This window comes from Neltuma alba, unplaced genomic scaffold (genome assembly GCF_004799145.2).
Source record: "Neltuma alba isolate B1F8T4 unplaced genomic scaffold, ASM479914v2 tig00010817_pilon, whole genome shotgun sequence".
Lineage (NCBI taxonomy): Eukaryota > Viridiplantae > Streptophyta > Magnoliopsida > Fabales > Fabaceae > Neltuma > Neltuma alba.
Genome location: NW_021635625.1, coordinates 1532 through 21770, shown reverse-complemented (window position 1 = coordinate 21770; position 20239 = coordinate 1532). Strand labels below are relative to the sequence as shown.

The 20239-nt window shown below is 29.3% G+C and overlaps 1 protein-coding gene and 1 pseudogene across 1 annotated transcript; both read left to right on the top strand.

Moving 5' to 3' along the window:
• Nucleotides 1-10247: 10247 nt before the first annotated feature.
• LOC114759323 (aldose 1-epimerase-like) lies at nt 10248-12067 on the top strand (annotated as a pseudogene).
• A 2058-nt stretch (nt 12068-14125) lies between these two features.
• On the top strand, nt 14126-15088 carry LOC114759321 (2-methylene-furan-3-one reductase-like). The gene is made up of 2 exons (XM_028948491.1): nt 14126-14383; nt 14783-15088. The coding sequence occupies exons 1-2, from the start codon at nt 14126-14128 to the stop codon at nt 15086-15088; spliced, it is 564 nt and encodes a 187-aa protein (XP_028804324.1).
• Nucleotides 15089-20239: the final 5151 nt, after the last annotated feature.

Genomic DNA, 20239 nt, shown 5'->3' with positions numbered 1-20239 from the left:
GAATTGGGAACATCATAATAAACATGATGGAGGGAGCCATTACGATAGAAGTTGAGGATCACGAAATCTGTTTTAATGTACAGAGCTATGAAATATATTTTTAAGGATTATTTATTTTTTGGTTTGAGCTAACCTGGACTTTTTCATTAAGTCTACTTTTGTTAGTACACATAGCCTTTAGTAACCCATATTTCAGATTCAGGAAATTGCTTAAGATTATAAGCTTTAGGAATGAATATTAATATTAAGCTTGCTAAACAGGTTATAAGCTTCTTTTTTAACATCTCATCATTTTTTTTAACTTTTAAACTAAGCTTTAGAAAAAGAGATGTCACAAATGCATACCTCTTTATCTTGTGGCTTAGAGACTCCTTGTTGGACTCTACTTCATTCTTATTAATTTCTTTTTGCTTGATTTATCTTCATTGCTCTTCTTATGTCTTCTAGCTTATAATGAGCTTTTCTTTCTTTGCACTTTCAAATTTTCCCAACTTGATGGGAGATAGTGGTGGGCTTGTTGTGGAACTGGCTTTGGTTTTTCTTGGCATAAACAATCACACAAGGAAAGAAAAAAAGTAGTCAACAAAGGCAAAACTTGCACACAAAGTTCAAGTCAAAATGGATGCAAGAGTGTATAATATGGGTGTGAATGTGTATATGATATGGTTATGAAGTATGTATGCATAGTTAAGTATATAGAAGAAATTGAAATTTGTGTCATGGTGAAAAATTCAAAGATGATTTGTTCAAGAGTTCAAGCAGTTGGCCATGGTGAACACAAATTATGCTGCAATGAAAAATCTAAAACCAACAAAAATCAAAGTTTGAAGTTGAAAACCTCACTACACACCCAAGTTATCAAAATTTAAGGACTGTTTGGTTTGAATAGAGGGAAGGCAAGGGAGGGAAGGGTAGGGTGGGAGAGGGTGGGAAATGTTTTAATATTACTCTTCTAGCCCTTAATATAGGACCTAATTGTTAAGTTGATTTTGGTCCTAAATATAAGACATATTTATCATATTTATTAGTTTTTCTTAAATTACTCCTATAGATATTCCCTCGACCATAATCAAGTAGAAGAGAGAGAAAGGATATTAAAGAAGATGATTATGGTGTTTTAGGAAAAACATGTCATATTTCTTATAATTAACTAACTTACCTAACTTTCTTAATCTAATTAAATTAGTTAAATAGGTTTTATATTAATGATCAGAGGAGCACTTTCTTTGGTTTGATTAGAGAGGAGGGAAGGGGAGGGATATTTAATAATGGGTTAAGGTGCAATTTTAATAACAAAGTTTACTTTAAGAGACACTGGGCACAATAAAGTTTATTTAGGTGCAAAAATATATATGAAGTTATCAAAAGGGGACATCTGGCACCAAGCCATTAACGTTTATTAGTTTACCATTAGAGGGGCCCACGACGTCAGTTTTAAGGTGCATTTTTAACAATAAAGTTTACATCAAGGGGTATTAGGCAACATAAAGTTTACTTGGATGCAATATTATACATGACCTTTCTAAAAGGGAAAAAATAACAAAATTCTCCAACCCCCATAAACATCTATTAATTTTATTTTTTTTGAGTCCCACTAAATATCACTTTTTCTCTCTACTCATTCTAACTTCCTCTTCTCCTTAGTATAATGAACAGGTTTGAAAAAAATTAAAGAAGTAAAGTAATTACTTAAATATAGAATATAGTACATAATCTCTCTAAAATATTCATATGCATCATTTGATAATATATTAGTTTATAAGCCAAGCAAATTTATTTGGAGAAAAACTATAAATATAATGCTTCAAAGTAATTTATTTAATTTTTTAATCTCCTCAAATTAGTCTATTGCGTCCTATATTAAGAACTGAAGGTAGTACTTGGGTGTAAGTAATAAACCTCATATCCTATGAGAGAAAGGTGTTGTTTTGTGTAAATACATATAAAAGGCTTGGAGGCTGAGAAAACAACATGACAAATAGAGTGTGTGTGTTGATTATAATGAGAGAAAGATGGATCAATTTGGAAGTGAAAATTAATGGAGAGAAAATACAGGATTTGGTAGGACCCAAAAGAATAAAATTAATAGACATTTATGGGAGATGAAGAATTTTGTTAGTTTTTCCCCTTTCATAAGGTTTAGTTTTACACCCAAATAAATTCCATGGTGCCTAATGCCTCTTGATATAAACTTTGTTGTTAAAAATACACATCAAAACTAACTTCGTGGGCCTCTTTGACAGTAACTAACAGATATTAACTACCTGGTGCCAAATGCTTCCTTTTGACAACTTCATGGATATTTTTGCACCCAAATAAACATTATGGTGCCCAATACTCTTTAGAATAAACTTTATTATTAAAATTGCACTTTAACCTTTTAATAATCCTTTGTTTGTTTCAAAAGGGAAGGGGATGCGAGGTAATAACTAATTTATTATTATACCGTCATATGTTAGTTTTTTTTTTTTTACTTGTATGTTATGGAAAAATAAAATAATTTTTTTAGTTGATGATATGTCTATTATGATAATATAATTTATGGAGACAGCGTGAAACTATAAACCACATCAAATCTTAAAAAAAAAAATCCAAAGAAAAATGGTAGAAAGAAGCAAAGAAATAATATACTACCTTTGGTCTTTATATAAGAGCTGGTTGACTAATTTGAGTATATTAAAGAAATTAGTTAAGTTAGTTATTTATAATAAATAAATATTTTTTCCTAAAATATCTTTACTAATCAAATATATTGGTTAGAACTATTATTATTTCAAGGATTATCTTGGGAAAAAATGAATAAATATGAGAAACAAAATAGATTAGGATCTTATATTTAGGATAAAAAAAAAGTCAAACAAACTTCTATATTAAGGATTGAAGCTAATATATGTTACGTGACCCATGAAACAAGAGAAAACAAAGCAACGTTTGGGCTATAGCAATGTGAATAAGGTTAGTGCCGGAGATGAAAATTTAAGCTAGAGCATAGCCGACCGAGAAAGAAGTAGAAAGAAGAGAAAAGCCCGGATAAAATCATGAATTAGTCTATAAATATTTATAGAATATCATAAAGTTTATAAGAATAAATTAGTCAAGATATTTGGCTATCCTCTAAAAACTCCAATTTGGAAGGGAGCCAAAATGGGGTAAAAGAGGGGAGGGAAGAGGAAATTTTAGTTCGCCTCCCTTCCAAAATTTTTAACCAAACGAGAGAGTCATTTTAATTTTCTCCTCTTCCCTACCCTCCCTTTCAACCAAATAGGTCCTTAATCACAATCAAAATTGTTCTTTCTAATCCACGATGTATCTGGTAACTTATTCAATAATGTTGACTTAATATAATCATCCGTGGTTTAAGCAAAGAAGCTGCATGGAATGTGGTTTCCCACAAAGTAAACACTCATATCACGTCTACCTATGTCAGTTTTGACAAAACACATAGTGCTCTAGTTCTTGGTTTATATATGCAACAGAAAAAAGCATCTGTACGTATACTATTCGTAAAATTTGAGGTTGCTATGACATACTTGTTCTTTCAAACCAAACAAGTTGATTGGGAAGATGGAAGCGAAGGACAACAAAGCCACACCAGTAAATCCGGCTTTAACACAGTTTATTGGAACTTGAGGGGCCATGATAGTGGAGGCATTCTCCCGCATACGTGTTAGCTATTTGGTTCACAAATCAAGCCTGTAAACAAGCAACTCATCTATACAAGTGACACTACAAAAAAAAAAAAAAACTAATTTTCAACAATGATTTTCCGCAGCGACTCTTTGAAAATCATCATTAAATATTTAACTTTTTGCGTTGACAATTAAAGTTACTGCTGAAAATCGAACTTTTAACAGCGACTATAAAAAGTCATCGCTAAAAGTGGAACTTTCTACAACTACTGAAAGTTTAAAGTTGCCGCTAGAAAACTAAGTTTCAGCGATAACTTTAATTGTCGCTATTGAAAGTTGTAATCACCGTTAAAAGTGTGACCTTTTACAACTATTTTTTTCTCACCAACAAATCTAATTTTTTTTAATTTAAATGTAACATTTAACATCTCAAATATTAAATGTATCATTTTATGATAAAAATAAAATAAGATAATGATATTTCATTTTCATAGGATTTATGTTTAAATCATGACTTTAATTAAGATGTATTAGACATTTACAATTATATACTATGTATACTCTTCTTGTTCTTAATATAAGACCTAATTGAGAAGTTGATGTTATTCCTATATGTAAGACTTACGTCACATGTTTATCAATTTTTTTCAAATTAACCCTATCAATATTTCCTCAACAATGATTAAATAGGAGGGGGGATGAAATTGAGAAAAATGTTTAGGATGTTTTAGAAAAAATATATATCATATTAACTAATTTAACTAATATACTTAATCTACTTAAATTAATTAATTAGGTTTTACATTAAAGATTAGAAAAGTACATAAATAAATTCTTTTATTGTTTTAGTGTCTACTTAAAAACAATTTTTCTACTAATTTGATAGATAAAGTTTAATATCTTGTACATATGTGTCTATATAAAATACAATTGACAAAATGAATTTTAAAAAATTATAAATAATCAAAAGAAAGTGACTCTCAACAGCGATAGTTCAGTAGTGACTTTTTATCGAAAAGTCACTGTTGAAAATATGAGTTTCAGCTACAACTTTAATTTTAATTTCATTGCTAACAGTCACACTTTTAGAGTCACTACTCAAAGTGTAACTTTTTACAACTCTTTTTCTTTCACAAACAAATATAATTTTTTGTCTAAATAAAATATTTTTTGTTCAATTGTCATCGCAAAAACTCATACTTTCAGCGATGACTCTTTAAAGTAACCGTTAAAAGTCTGAGTTTCAGCAATGACATAATTGTTGCCGCTGAAAATCACACTTTTAGAGTCTCTACTCAAAATATGACTTTTTACAACTATTTTTTCTCGCCAACAAATATAATTTTTTGTTTAAATATAATATTTGACATCTCAAAACATTAAATGTATCATTTTTTGATGAAAAAAATAAAACAAGGTAATGATATTCCATTTTCACAATGTAAATTTATAATTTAAAATTTAAAATAATAAAAAATGATACCATAATATAAATTATTTTCAATAAATTCTTAAAAAGTTAGATAATTAACTAGAAGAAAAATAACTTATTATATCCATTTTTTCAAAACGAATATTCTAAACATTATATTAATATATGAATTTTCAATACTATCTTGAAATCTAAATATAATATATGAGTTTTCAATACTATCTTGAAATCTAAATATAAATAATATAATTTAATTGATATTTTTTTCATAAAATTAAATAATCATTGATAAACATAATGTTAAAAAATTATGAATAAGCTCTTTAGAATTATATAATTAATTTAAAATAAAAATAAATTTTAAAGTAAGGAAAAATAGTACATATATTAATCTGTCAAAAATTTTATTAATATATTAAATAGATATTATTAATCAACAAAATAATATTAAAATGTATTAAAAATAATATTATTTTAATTACATTCATATTTAATGTATTCAAAAAGAATATTATAAATCTAATACGTGTATATATATTAATATCCTATTTTATATTTTAATACACACACATATAATATATAAGTATACATTATATATTTATATATATATATATTTACATATATATATGTATATAAATATTATGCTATAAACAATATATATACATATGGATGCAGTATTTAATGATATATATATATATATATATATATTTAATTTTATACCTCTAAGATCCAAAGTTACTCTAACTCAGATGGCAGAGCGCTTCAAACAGCAAGAGATCAAGTCTTGGGCAAGGCATTGTATGGAAAAAATATTAGGTTGATGACATGGCATGATAAGGTGGCGCAGGGCTGACATGTGGGCCATGATGAGTTGACGAGTGACACATGGTAATGTTTGGCGGGGTTAGTGGCCGATCGACGGTGACATGGTAACGTCTGTTGTCACACCTCTCTTTATAATCCATTGTATGTCAATTAAAATCAATATAAGTCATTTCATAACGTTTCCGGATGAAAAATTTTAAATTCAGGATTTTACTATTCATCCTGTCCGTACACTGTTTATCTGAAAATGAGCTAACTTTGAAAATTCATAACTAATTCTAGAGAAATCAAAATGAGGTGTTTCTGATTTTTACACGAATCATGCTAAGAGTTTTATGGAGGAAAAATAATCATTAGATCCAATTCTATCCAGAATAATTCCAGAAAATTCATAAAAGTGTACTGTTTATTTGGTAAATTTTCGAATTTTCAGTATTTTTATCCAATTTTAGAAAGGCATAACTCTTAGCGCACAACTCCAAATTTTTTGAATTACCATTTATTTTAAAGATAAAAATGAGATCTATTTGCCTGTAAAATTTCATACTCAAACTCCAACAATTACTTATTATTTTTGTGTGCTACAAATTTGGCACTTTTTAGAAAATTTCTATCCCTTAATTACCATTTTCTTGATTTATTTCCCTTTTTCCTTCAACCACAATCCCTCCACAATGCCTCAAGCATAATTCCAACATTGGAACATGAAATAACAATATAAATTACATTAAAATTTCAACCATAACCTATCATAAAATCAACATAAAGTTTGGCATATTTGATATAAATTTCTAACATAACATATTCATAAAGCCATTTCATGCCAAGGCCAATTCTTTCCCTTGCTCCATGCCTAGTCCACTTCCTAATTAGGGCATAAAATAATATAGGAGGAATGAGATTTCAAAAAAATCTTAGTAGCATATGAATTATAATTATTATGTAAATCAATGTAAGTTCAATTGTGAAATGTCATGCAATCCAAACCATTCCCAACTCATAGGAATTCATATTATGTAAATCAATGTCATAAAAGGAGAGGAACATTATATTATCTGCATTGACATGCCACAAAGCATTTGGCCAAAGCTTAACCAATGTCAATCAACAATCAAGGTCATCACAAAGTTCCTCCAATCCAAGCAACAACACTTACAACAAACAAACAAGATAAATAATCAAATTATAATTCAAAGCTACCTTTGCAAAGCTTGTCTAATTAATTCCTCCAAGGAGCAGTGCTTCTCCTTAATTCCTCCTCTCAATGCCTATTAAACCAAGCATAAACATAGGCCATATTAATCACAAGACAACTTAGTTCTAATACTTAAACATTACTTAACAATTTCCCTCCTTTTTCTTTGATTTTTAACAAATTGATTCCTTCTTTAGAATCAACCATCTCATGACTCAATTCTACACAAATTTTCATGAGGAATCCAATGGTGCAATCGGATTTTTGAAAATCACATTCCTTCCCCATGAACATGGTTTGGCCGAATAGGGGTCCTTAATTTTCCAAAAATTCTATTTTTGATTCCGATGATTTTAAACACTTTCCAACAACGTATCCTTACACAAAAACATATTTTAAAGCCATTGAAATCATCAAATCAAGCAAAATCAATCAGCTCCTGCATAAACAGTGCTGACCGAAATCATCCCCCTTAAACCTAACTTGATTTCATCCAAAAATGAATCCATACACCACTTAATCTTTCTTATTTCACTTGATTATTAAGGTTTCTATCCTTTCCTAAGCATCACACATCTCAACCGAAATTTTCAGAATTTTCCCAAGCAAAAATTCTTGTTTAATCAATGTAAAACTTAGGGATAGTGATGCTTGGACATACCTTAGTGTTTTCTTCAAGTAAGTTAGATGATTTTCCGCCTAAAATCCTCAAGAATTTCATGCAACAGGGATGGTGAACAGTGACAGAGTTTCCCCTTATTTTTCCCAATTTTCTAACATTTTCTTTGTATTTTCAAGGGATATGTATAGACCAAAAATTCTGCCACTTTCCCCCCTAATTAGCATGCCCAAATGATAGATAAGGAGGTGTGTTGGCAGCCATCAAGTGCCTCAAACCTTCAAATCTCACCATGTGGCATTTCTCTAGATTTTTCCACACAAATATCCTTTAATTTTGCATTTTATTTCATAAAAATTGTGAAATCTGGAAAGTGTACGAAATTGGGCCTTTAATGGGTCCATTGTGGGCCCCACAAATCGTTTGGGCTGGTCCAAAAATATGGCTCACAAATCAAATCACTATCCCAAACCAATTAAAAACTTTATCGATTACTATTCACTAGTAACATTTTATAATTTTTTCAGACCTCAAAAAATTAATTTCTCTCCATGATAATTTACCTTTTAATATGAGAATATGATATAAAAATTTTCATAATTTTTTACCACCTCTAGGTATTTATTTTGAATTTTCTCCGATTAGGCCTTTATCGGTAGTTCTGAGGGAAAATAAATTCTCTATAATTAATTTCTGAGCTTACAAGGCGTAAACCAATTTTATAAATTCAAATAAACATTTTGATGAATTTTTCATCAATCTCCCACATTTATTGAGGGCTCTAACTCATTAAAATAATTATTTTCCTTTCATTTTTCCAATAATTTCCCGAAAAACCTCTGTTTACAGGAAATTCCGTAATAATTCATTTTCACCGAAATTCTACCTTTTGAGCCTCAACTGATTTTTCAAAACCTCTACTCTACACTTTTCCCATTTTTCAGAGATTTTCTGGAATTTTTCTCAAATTTTTCCATTTTGCCCTTCCTAGACCGATAATTATGGAAATGATAGTCCAGATCTTTTCAGGGTTTCATATCAAAAGTTGTTTCATCTCCCCGTCTAGTTCTTACATTAACCCTCATCCCAATTTTTTTATCCTTTATAGTTAGATGCAAATTTTTGGGATGTGACATCTGTTTGTTGTAGCCCTATTTTTCTCCGACGACACTTTCAGCAACAACTTTTTGTCAAACATATTTGTCGTCGCAAAAAAGAGGCTTTTCTAACTAATAAATTTAATCGACATCAATTTTGCCTATGTGGTTTTTTTTTTCTTTTGGCCTGGGTGTTATGAGCAAATTTAATATTCCTTGCATTCTTAACGTAAGACATAATTAGAAAATTGATATTGGTCATATATATAAGACTTATTTCACACATTTATCAATTTTTTTTCAAATTAACTCTATTGATACTTCGCAAATAATAATCAAGTAGAAAGGGGAGAGGGAGAATTAAAAAAGATACTTGGAATATTTTAGAAAGAATATATCATATTAACTAGTTTAACTAGCATATTTAAACTACTCAAAATAGTTAATTAGATTATACATTAAGAACCAGGTATGTAGATACTTTAATGTCATTGGAATTTGGGTTAGACAGAAATTTAATGAAGGAATATAAGAGCAATGTTCATTTTTAACTATAAGCTTGCGGATGGCAAACACTTTGCGTAGGTATCGTGTGCATTAGCGAGAAAGACGTTTTCATTCCTTTGTTATCCAATTTAGATTTGAATAATTGTTTTATTCATAATCACAAACAAATACTAACAAAAAATTTAGTTAATCAATCTTAAATATATTTACGATATAATGAAAATAATATTATTCGGTAAAACAGATTTCCGTTCAAAGTATAAATATTTTCTGTATAAAAATTTATCCAATCAATATATAAGCAATAAAATGAGTTAACACCGCTAGTAATTTAGGATACATCCATTAGGATTAGAATTGGATATCCAATTATTTGCTTAAACTATAAAAGTAATTAGAATCTAAAAAAATTGATTTCTAATTATTTTGAGAAGTTATTCCAAATAACTTTTAAAATAATCACATAAGATAAGGAGAATACAAAGATATAAGAAGATAGAAATACATTGTTAATATAAAAAAATAATAAACAACAATTTCAATTTAAATAATTCAAATAGAGTATAAGTAGATTATATACTAAGATATAGTACTAATTATCTTTTCTAATCGATCTACTAGGATCATAATTTATATTATTAATATTATTTTAGAAATAAAAATATGAATGAAATACAAATTTAAAGTATAATACCATGTTTTTTCAATATTAAGAGTACATGATTTAATAAATTAATAAATAATAAATTATATATCTATATTGTGGTTCATACCTATGATATTCATTGATTTATTAGGGAAAGCTTTTCCTATTATATCGGAAATATCTATTAGATCTTCAATCACTACTCCTTATATAAATGAGATGAGTTTTATTTTTTTGCTGTGACATATAGAGTCCTATGAACTCGCTTTCTTTGGTTTTCTTTCATTTTCTTCGGCCATGTCTAAGTCTTCGTTTATTTGCTGCGTTTTCCTGGGGTTTGTGCTTCTCTCGATGGCTTATGCCGAGGAACCCAAGATTGGGACTTGTTTCCTCAAGAGAGGAAATTTCCAAGTCAAGTTGACTAACTTTGGTGCAACTATTATGTCTTTTATTGTACCTGATAAAGATGGTTTGTATTCTATTCTTGTGTTTATATTGATTTTCTTTCCTTTTAGTATTCTTAAAATGCTTTTTGTGGTGCTTCTTTTTCCAGGAAACTTGGCTGATATTGTCCTTCGCTACGACTCTGTTAAGGATTGCAAGGTATGATTGAACTGTTCCATTTGAATCTATTTTGTTTGTTTGTCTTCCAGACATTATCCTATCAAACAAAAGAAGCAAACAGTTTATCTGTGCGAGCACTCGTAGGACATTAAAATTTTATTGAGAATTTCATGTGATCGATGTTGCAGAACGATACAACATATTTTGGTGCACTTGTTGGCCGTGTGACAAATAGAATTGGAGGAGCTAAATTCTCTTTGGATGGAAAAACCTACCATTTGCCTGTTAATGATGGAAATAACACACTCCATGGCGTATTAATCATTATAATTAGCATTTATCTCCTTAGTATTACCCTAATAATATCATTATAAACCATAGAATCATATCATATTAATTTCACTATATGATGTTGCTTCAATACTGATTTCTGTGAATGAAACATCAGATGGCCTGGACCCAAGGGTTACAGTCAGGTTATATGGAATGTAGCATCCCAGAGAGGATAGTCATATCACATTTAGTCATGTTATGCCTGACGGTGATGAAGGTACTTTTTATCTTAATCACTTTGATTGTTTGGTCTAACACTTGAGTTTTGGATTAAAGTGCGTTCAGCAGCTAGCCTAAACTATTTTTTCTTAGGTGTGTCCTGCATCCTATAATATTTTTTGGTACATCTAGCACTAAGATGCTAGATACACTTAAAAATATTTCTGGGTGTCTTGGTTGTCAAATATATTATAAAATACTCTAAAGTGCTAAATGTATCTGAGAAAATACTATGAAGTACTGGATGCATCACAAAATACTTTAAGGTGATGCATACATATGAGAAAATACTTCAAAGTACTGAATGTATCTTAACTTTGAGTTTTTTGTGATTATAATAATCTCCCGTATTAATTTTTTTCAACCCTCATTAATTCTCTAGGCTTTCCTGGGGAACTTGAGGTTTCTGTGACTTGCGTTTTTTTTCAAACAAACAAATTCGTTGTAATCATGCAAGCCAAGCCCATTGACAAAGCCACACCAGTGAATCTTGCTCAGCTACTTACTGGAATCTAAAGGACCATGACGGTGGAGACATTCTCTCACATACCATTCAGCTATTTGGTTCAAAAATCATACCAGTAAATGACCAACTCATCCCCACAGGTCATTTCAAGGAAGTTAAGGGAACCCCATATGATTTCCAAGAACCTAAAGAAATTGGAAGTCAGATTCATGATCTTCCTGAGGGCTATGATATAAACTATGTGTTGGATAAGAACGTGTCAAAGCACTTTAACAGGGTGGCTATAGTGAAGGACCCAATTTCTGGGAGAAAGATGGAGCTATGGTCAAATCAACCTGGGGTGCAGTTTTATTCTAGCAACATGTTAAAGGGTGAGAAAGGTAAGGATGGAACTATATATCACAAATATGCTGCTATTGCATTGGAGACACAAGGCTTCCCGGATCCAGGGAACCTGCCAGATTTCCCATTACAGATTCTAAAACCAGGAGAGACATATAAGCACTTCATGGTTTATAGATTCACTGCTGAGTAGATGATAATGTCATTAGATATTTTTTGTTCACTATTACTACTTATCTTGGCATTAATTTTAGGTCCTCGATCTAGTTTAAGACGTTTCCCCTTTTCTTTCCCTGTACATTAATTTATCAATCCCAGTAAATATATGCATAAACGTTCTATTTATATATCGATGGGTGATTTTTCATTCCTTTACTGATTTTTCCTTAATATATATATATATATAACATTTATAAATAGAATATATATTAATTATAACTATATAATTAAAACAAATATAATATTATTAAGATATAATTATGGCACATATAGTTATATTTTGTAATATTTTACTCATGTTTATAATATATAATATAGGCAGTAGTATTGAGTACGTGTCATATGCATTTCTATTATTTGCACAAATACAAATTTACCTATTTTATATATTTTTACACATTTTTTATGATATATCATGTTTATGCTTATATTAATTTTATTTGGACAATATTCTATAATCATTGTCTCATATAGGATTAGTATACGCTAAGATTTTGATAAAATAATTAAATTAGAAAATTCAATCCATTCCCAAATATTTTCTTGGATTTCATGTATTTGGAAATTGCAGAAGATAAGTATAACTTTTTAACTTAATATTTTCAAATTAAGATTAAATGATCTAAATTTTTTATTTTTAATATTTTTATTTTTTAAAAAAAAATTATAAAGCTTTCATTCGTGGATGAAGCACAAGTATAAAATTGCCAAAAATAATTGAGTTCGAATGAAATCTCGATATAACAAATAGAGAACAGCTTTCGTTACATTTTTAGTTAATTTTTTTTATTATTTTGGTAAGTTATTTTGAGTAACTTTTGAAAATAGTCACATAAGATGAGAAGAATAAAAAATAGAAAGATTATAGAAATGCGATTTTGTTTGTTTTACAGTTCTATTTTAAGAACATGTCGAAGAATGAGAAAGAAAAAGAGATGAGTAGGTGATAGTCTTATCAGAACTTTAGTTTAGGTTTACCGCTAATTTAAGGCTAATTAGTGGGGTCACAGACATGAAGAAATTCTAGTTTGATTGCATATTATAAGAATGGAAAGAAATCAAAGGATGGGCATCAATCTGATACACGTTAACCTGAGCGAAAATAGAGAATATGATGTATGATGGACACGAGTTTGTTTGAAAATGAAAAGTTCCCAACTGAAAACTTTATCAGGACCTAGTACTTTTTATGTATTACATATGAAATTTACTAAGTACTAATATTTTCTATGTATGAAAATTTATCAATTTTTTTCTCTCCAATAAAGTTTTTAATGAGGATTTTTTATTTTTTTCTAATTTTTCCGAACGAATAAAATGTCAAGACAAAACGAAGTGAATGGGGACTAATAAAATTGCGTCCAGGCGAGAATAAAGGAACTTCTCGCGGTTGTCAAGTCAGAGATGATGAAACTTTCTAACGAAAGAGAAAAGGCATGAAAGAATTCCAACAAACGATAAACGAAGACCAGTATTCCTATGAGAAAACGGTAACATATGAATCATTCAACTGCCTAATCAGGTTTTATCGTTTATATTGTTTCAAAAATCATAAGATCCAATAATATAATGGACATGACCAAAACCTGAAACGTAACGAAGGACCTTTCTTAAACAGAAAGTCAAAGAAGATGAACCTTCTTAGGAAATGCATAAAAAAAAGTACTACCTATGACATTCAATTTGGTTTAAAGATCTTAATCCACTTTGTCCCTCATATTTATCTATTTTTTTCAAAATAGTCTTTGTAACAGTTACACATATTAAATGTTCTATCAAATGGTAGTTCTAACTAATATACATGATTAGCAAGGGTATTTGAAGGAAGATAATTAACACATATTTATTACAAATAACAAAGTTAACAAACATCTTTAATCCACTCAAATTAGTTATCTAGCTCTTATATTAAAGATCGAAGATAGTAGTAGCCACCCAACAAGCTGACCAATAAACAAGATTGTTGTGTGTGTGTGTGTGTGTGTTTCTAAGTTGGGGTTTGCCACCACCATGAAGGGATAGATTGATGATCATGGCGGTTTCGTCAAGAGATAGCTCTGTACCTCCTCACATGAAAGCTTGGATGTACTGTGAATATGGAAGAACAAAACAAGTGTTAAAGATTGAAGAAAGTGGGGTTTTGCCTCAACTCAAGCATGCCCAGGTTCTCATCAAACTTCTTGCCACTGCTCTTAATCCCATTGATTATCACAGGATGAGAAGCTGTTTCAAGCACAACGACTTTCTTTTTCCAGTGTTATTCTTAACTGGCACAATGCTTGGAACACTTGTTAGATTTTCTAGGAGTTCAATTAAATGATAAATAATATGAGTAAGCTCGCACATATTATTTACTAAGACAAAACTTTAAGTCAAATTGCTTAAATCTATTAAGTCAAGTTCTCCAATCACGGTTGTTATTTAGCTACTGTTAGTTGTCAAAACACATGCACTTAATACTTGTAAATTTTTGTATTCGCTTCTATAATGTAAATTAATTTTAATTTTTAAATTTTTATATGGATAATAATTATTTTGCCATTGTTAACTACTAAAATGCATATGTGAGCTTGTAAATAATTCACTTATGACGTATGGGTACTTGTTATTTTACTATGATTGGTTATTAAAATATACACATGCAATTGTAATCATTTGATGATTAATTATATGAGATTTGGGTGAGAAGACTACACCAAGTTTTGATGTTGGTGGAGTGGTAATGAGAGTGGAAAGGGAAGTGAATAAGTTTAAAGAAGGTGAAGAACTGTATGGTGATATCATTAAAGATGTGGAACCTTTGAAGCAGTTTGGATCATTATTGGCTCAATATACAATTGCAGAAGAGAGATTGACTCACAAGTATCCTAATCTAAGGTTTTGTGAAGCTACAAGCCTTCCTCTTGCCATTGGGACTACTTTTGGAAGCCTTAAGCGCGTGGGACTTTCTCATGGCCAATCAATTCTTGTATACAATCAAAAGAAAGATTGGTAGTGCTGGTGGTGTAGGAACCCTAGTCATTTAGATATTATTTATTTATTTATTGTATCCGGCTGCTTGTATACAATAAATTTATGAAATTAGTTTTCGTGTTTATTACACTAATAATAAGTACCATGTGCTTATTGTTACGGTGAGATCTATACTATCTAAATGAAGTTTCAACAACCTAGATTTAAAATTCTCAACTTATAAGACTTAATAAAAATTTATTTTTTAAAAAATAACAGTTAAGAGATAATTATGCATACATTAAAATATCAAATTGTTAAAAATATATAAATAAAGTTGTATTAAATTTGGATTGTCCAAATTTGATGCAGACAATTCAGATTCTATATTCATCACTTAGATGATGATTAATGAACACCCAAACTAAATATAAATAAAAATTTATTTCACATAAATTAAGAAAATTAGTTGCTAAGGGGAAAAAAGGAAAATTAGTCGATAATTTCATAATTATGTTATTTTTCTATGCAAACTTATTGAAAAAATTAGGGATAAATTTTCATTTGAAAAATTAATTGTAGAATGGGACTTAAACTTTTGAGGTTCTTTTGTAGAATTAAAAAGGGAAAAAAATTACCACAACACCGTTAATGAAATATAATTAGGATTAAGCATATGAAACTGAAAATTAAGGATATATAATTAGAATAAGTGATATATAATTAGGTTTTATATGCAACTAAGCATATGCAATATGCAAATGAGGATCAAACATATGCAATTAGAGATCAATAATGTGTGATTAGGATCAGTGATATACAATTAGATCTTATATGCAACTAGGCATATGCAATATACAATTAAGATAAAGCACATGCAACTAGGATTCAACGATATGCAATTAGGTCTTATATACAACTAGGCATATGCAATATATAATTAGAATCAAGCATATGCAATTGAGGTTTAAGGATATATAATTAGGATGAGTGATATGCAATTAAGTCCTATACACAAGTAGGTATATACAATATGCAATTAGAATCAAGTATATGCAATTAGAAATCAAAATATACAATGATGTTATATATGTAACTAAACATCCTCAATATGTGATTAGGATCAAGCATATTAACTTGGGATCAAAGATATGTAATTAGAATCAGTGACATGCAATTAGGTCTTATATAAAACTAAACATACGCAATATACAATTAGAATTAAGCATATGTAATTAGGATGAGTTATATGCAATTAAATTTGTATACAAGGAGACATATGCAATATACAATTAGGATCTTGCATATATAATTGGGGTTCAATGATATGCAATTGCAACTAGACATATGCAATATGCAATTACAATCTAGTATATATAACTGGGAATCAAGGATATGTAATTAAAATTAGTGATATACAATTAGAATTCATATGCAATTTAAGTATATGTAATATGCAATTAGAATCAAACATGTGCAACTCAGGTTATTTGGTCTTTTAATTTCTAAACTTATTGTTATCTAAGGTCAGGTCTCATTCGACAATTAACTTTTTAAATGGAGATTTATCCCCAATTTTTTCAAACTTATTTTGGTTAAAGTGCAAGTTTGTCCCCATAAAAAAAAACTAACATTGACCGTTAAAAGTTATATTGACCGTTAATAGTTTTAGTGGTACGGGGCAAAATTATTATGACTTTAAACATTCAGAAAAAATTAGTATCTAAAAAAACTTTTAGATGCCTACTGCTCCTAACTGAAAACATCCAAAACAAATTTGCACCTTATCCCTTGATACTTTTTCTCATTTTCCCATGCTCCATCTTTCAATTAATTAATTAATTAAAAGAACCCTTTTTAAGGTTGTTTTTGGGGGGGGGCATATTAATTACTTCTAGACTTTGCAAAGCCTAAGGCTTGCAAATAAGAATATCAAAATCTTCTAAAATATGACTAACAAAAAAGAAAGAAAGAAGTATTTAACGTCATTTACATGCAATTATATATTAACAGAGTATATTTATAAAAATGAGAAATGGGTATAGCACAATTATATTTTTCTCTCACCCTGCCCCAAATATATTAAAAAAGCATATCTGATTAGCCATGTGATTTTTAATTATGCTAATTCATTTTGTATGTATCATATCAAAATTTATGGATTTCTTATTTCATAATCTTCCAATATATGGATGAATAGAAAATTAAGGTGAAAGTTGATTTCTTTTTTTCTTAAAAAAAACTCTATTATTTGAGGTAGCTTGCTAAGCATGATTTTGGTGCATCCAAGATATATAGGAGCAACTTGTAGCACTAGAAAAATTACAACTATTGAGAGAGGGAGGGGTTGATTTGTCAATTGATTATACAAAATCCAACTTCAAAGACTTTTTCGAAAAGTTTTATATTGTGAATGATGCAGTTGGTTAGTTTTCTAAACCAATTTATGTTTTATTCAAAAAATTATATTCAATGTTATACAACCGTCTAATATGTGATACTATAAATAAATAAAAAATTAAAACTTCTTATCATTAGTTAATAATATTGAAATAGATTAAGCTCAGTTTGTAAGTTTTATAATATTATCTCAAATAAAATGACATTGTTTTGAAGTCTTAATCAAGATAGACAATAAAAATCTAGTTGACATAAGCTAATAGAAAAGTTTGCTTTCACTCGTCAAAAAAACAAAAAGTTTGCTTTCATTTTAAATGTAATATTTTAATTCACGTTATCCCATAAATTTATCTTCTTTTTTCAAAATTTTTCTATTGATTACATATATTAAAATGGTTTTTTATTAAGGGAATAGTTTTCAATAAAAACGTTTGAAAGGATACTTTATAAGTAAACCAATGCATTTTTTTTATAAATAATTGACACAACTAATTTTTTAAATATTTACAAATTAGTTATCTAACTTTTTATAGTTAAAACCAATATACTACCTCTGGTCTAATTATAAGACCTTATAGTCTGCAAATGGGGTTTTATAATTAGGACATAATGTAGTAGTATTTACTATTCATATACCTTGCTTGAGTTGTACAAGACTAACATTGTACATATTTATCATATTGGTGTCATGTGAAGCAGGGCATGGTGAGAGAGAGCAGTAAAGGCTGTTGAAGAATATGGTAAGCTTATATCAATAGTTCCTCTTGGAAGTGCTTCAACTGCAATTGTATACATATTGGACAAGTTTGAAGAAGGTATGTTGGAGAAATTGAGACCATCCTTAGAAAGTGGGTAGGTGAAGCAAGTGAATCCAGTTTTAGATCCCAATAGCACTTTTCTATTCTCTCAAGTTTTGGAAGCCTTTGCTCACCTTGAGGTTAAAAGAGCCATAGCAAAACTTGTGATCCATCCAATCCAATAAGGGATCCGTGTTCTAGCATCTTTAGCACAATTATATATTAATTATCTCATCTTAATTTGTCTCTGTTAGATTATGAATTCGGACTTAATGAACAAGGGAATTTAATTAATATGATGCTTTTGCTAAATAAACAATATTGATTAAATAAGGGATTGAATATATTATGTGAATAATTTGAATATCACAAATATATAATTTGATTTAATATGTTTAAGTCCAAATCATATGTTATCTTTTTTTTTTTTTAACCAGAGAATCATGTGTTATCTTCTTAATTGAGATATTGAGAGAGATTGTGATAAATCTATCACAACAAAAGAATTGATGGTCAATATGTACTCTTCGGGTCCTATTTGTAGGGCACTTCCTACATATTTCATATAGACTAAGAAAAATTTTAAATTGAATTAACTCTTCTTTAAAATATAACAACTTTCCAATTTTTCCTATTTAATATATACACCTTTTTTTTAAAAAAATCATATACTCTATAATAAATAAAAGACAAAATAGTATATTCATACTATAAATTTGATAAAGTGACTTATAAATAGAATAAAAAAAATTTCCTCTACCTTATAAATAGGACCATATGAGTAATAGTTTAGTTTTCTAAGATATGGATATTTTGGCTTCCTATTAGAGTTGATCTTGTCTAAGGTATTCTTGGACACTAAGTGTAAACTCATCTCTCAATGAGAATTCGAACTTTTATTTACTACGTTGTGAGAAACCACTCACAAGATTCACTTTACGTTGAGGATCAAAGTAGTAATAAGCCTAGCTAACATATCAATTAAATTTGCATTTTTCCACTTCCCAGATCCAATTTAAGGCTTCCAAGTTCCTACACAAAATAAGAGGCCCATCACAAATTTTTTTCCTCAACCAAAAAATCTAATATACGTAAAGAGACTTTTGACTTTCAAAAAATAAAGGGAAATTGGACGTTTCATTTGCTTATGTGAGTGATTGATTGAAAGCCTTTCAAGAATTCAGAACTAGCATCACCGTAACAGCTCTATTGTGCAATGACTACATTGGGCCTTTTTGTTCTAGAAATTATTTTTCTTAGTTTGCTTATCTTCATTTCTCTGCTTGCTTTGATCTTCCCTCATCTTAGGTTAGTGTTCAGCTTACTGTTAATAAGAAAGAATTGTGTTAATTTCCCATGAAAATATTTGATCTTGAGTGCTTACTTTGATCCCCAATGCAATATCCTAGTATGTAGCGTGTCTCCTCTTTAGCTCTTTCGATATTATTTAATCTCCCCCCTCTCTCTATATGTTTGAACAAACCCTAGGTTTTATAGATTTCATTTGCTTCTTTGGAATATGATAAGTAATGATTTTTTCTGCCTTTATCATAATTGGTTTTCATTTAGCCAATGACATGCCTTATGGAATTACTTTGTGTTCTGGAATTTGAGAAAGAAGATGGAAGAGAGAGAAAGAGAAGGAAAGAATAGAGAGATCGAGAGGGACTAAAGAATTTAGACTAGATTCAATTACTGGAAAAACATCATCACACGTACAAATGATCTAGGAATCCCTATTTATAGGTTAGCTCCCTTAGAATATAATGGCTAGTTCTGTATGGAAATAGAAATAAACTTCTTAAAATATAACTATAACTAACTAATTCCTTGTTATATTTTTAATATAATAATGCCCCCTTTAAAAGATCCTTGCCCTCAAGGATCAACAATCTGGAAATCTGGAAACCGGTTCTACAAACTAAATAATGAAACCCAAGTTGCCTTTTCATCAGGGTGTCCTTTCTATTGAACTAAGACTTCTGTAATAATTCTTC

Bases quoted from the DNA above. Each gene is read 5' to 3' on its own strand.
- LOC114759321 (XM_028948491.1), top strand. From the start codon at position 14,126: ATGGCGGTTTCGTCAAGAGATAGCTCTGTACCTCCTCACATGAAAGCT. The intron at 14,384-14,782 runs GTTAGATTTTCT...TTGGGTGAGAAG, and splicing joins GCACAATGCTTGGAACACTT to ACTACACCAAGTTTTGATGT.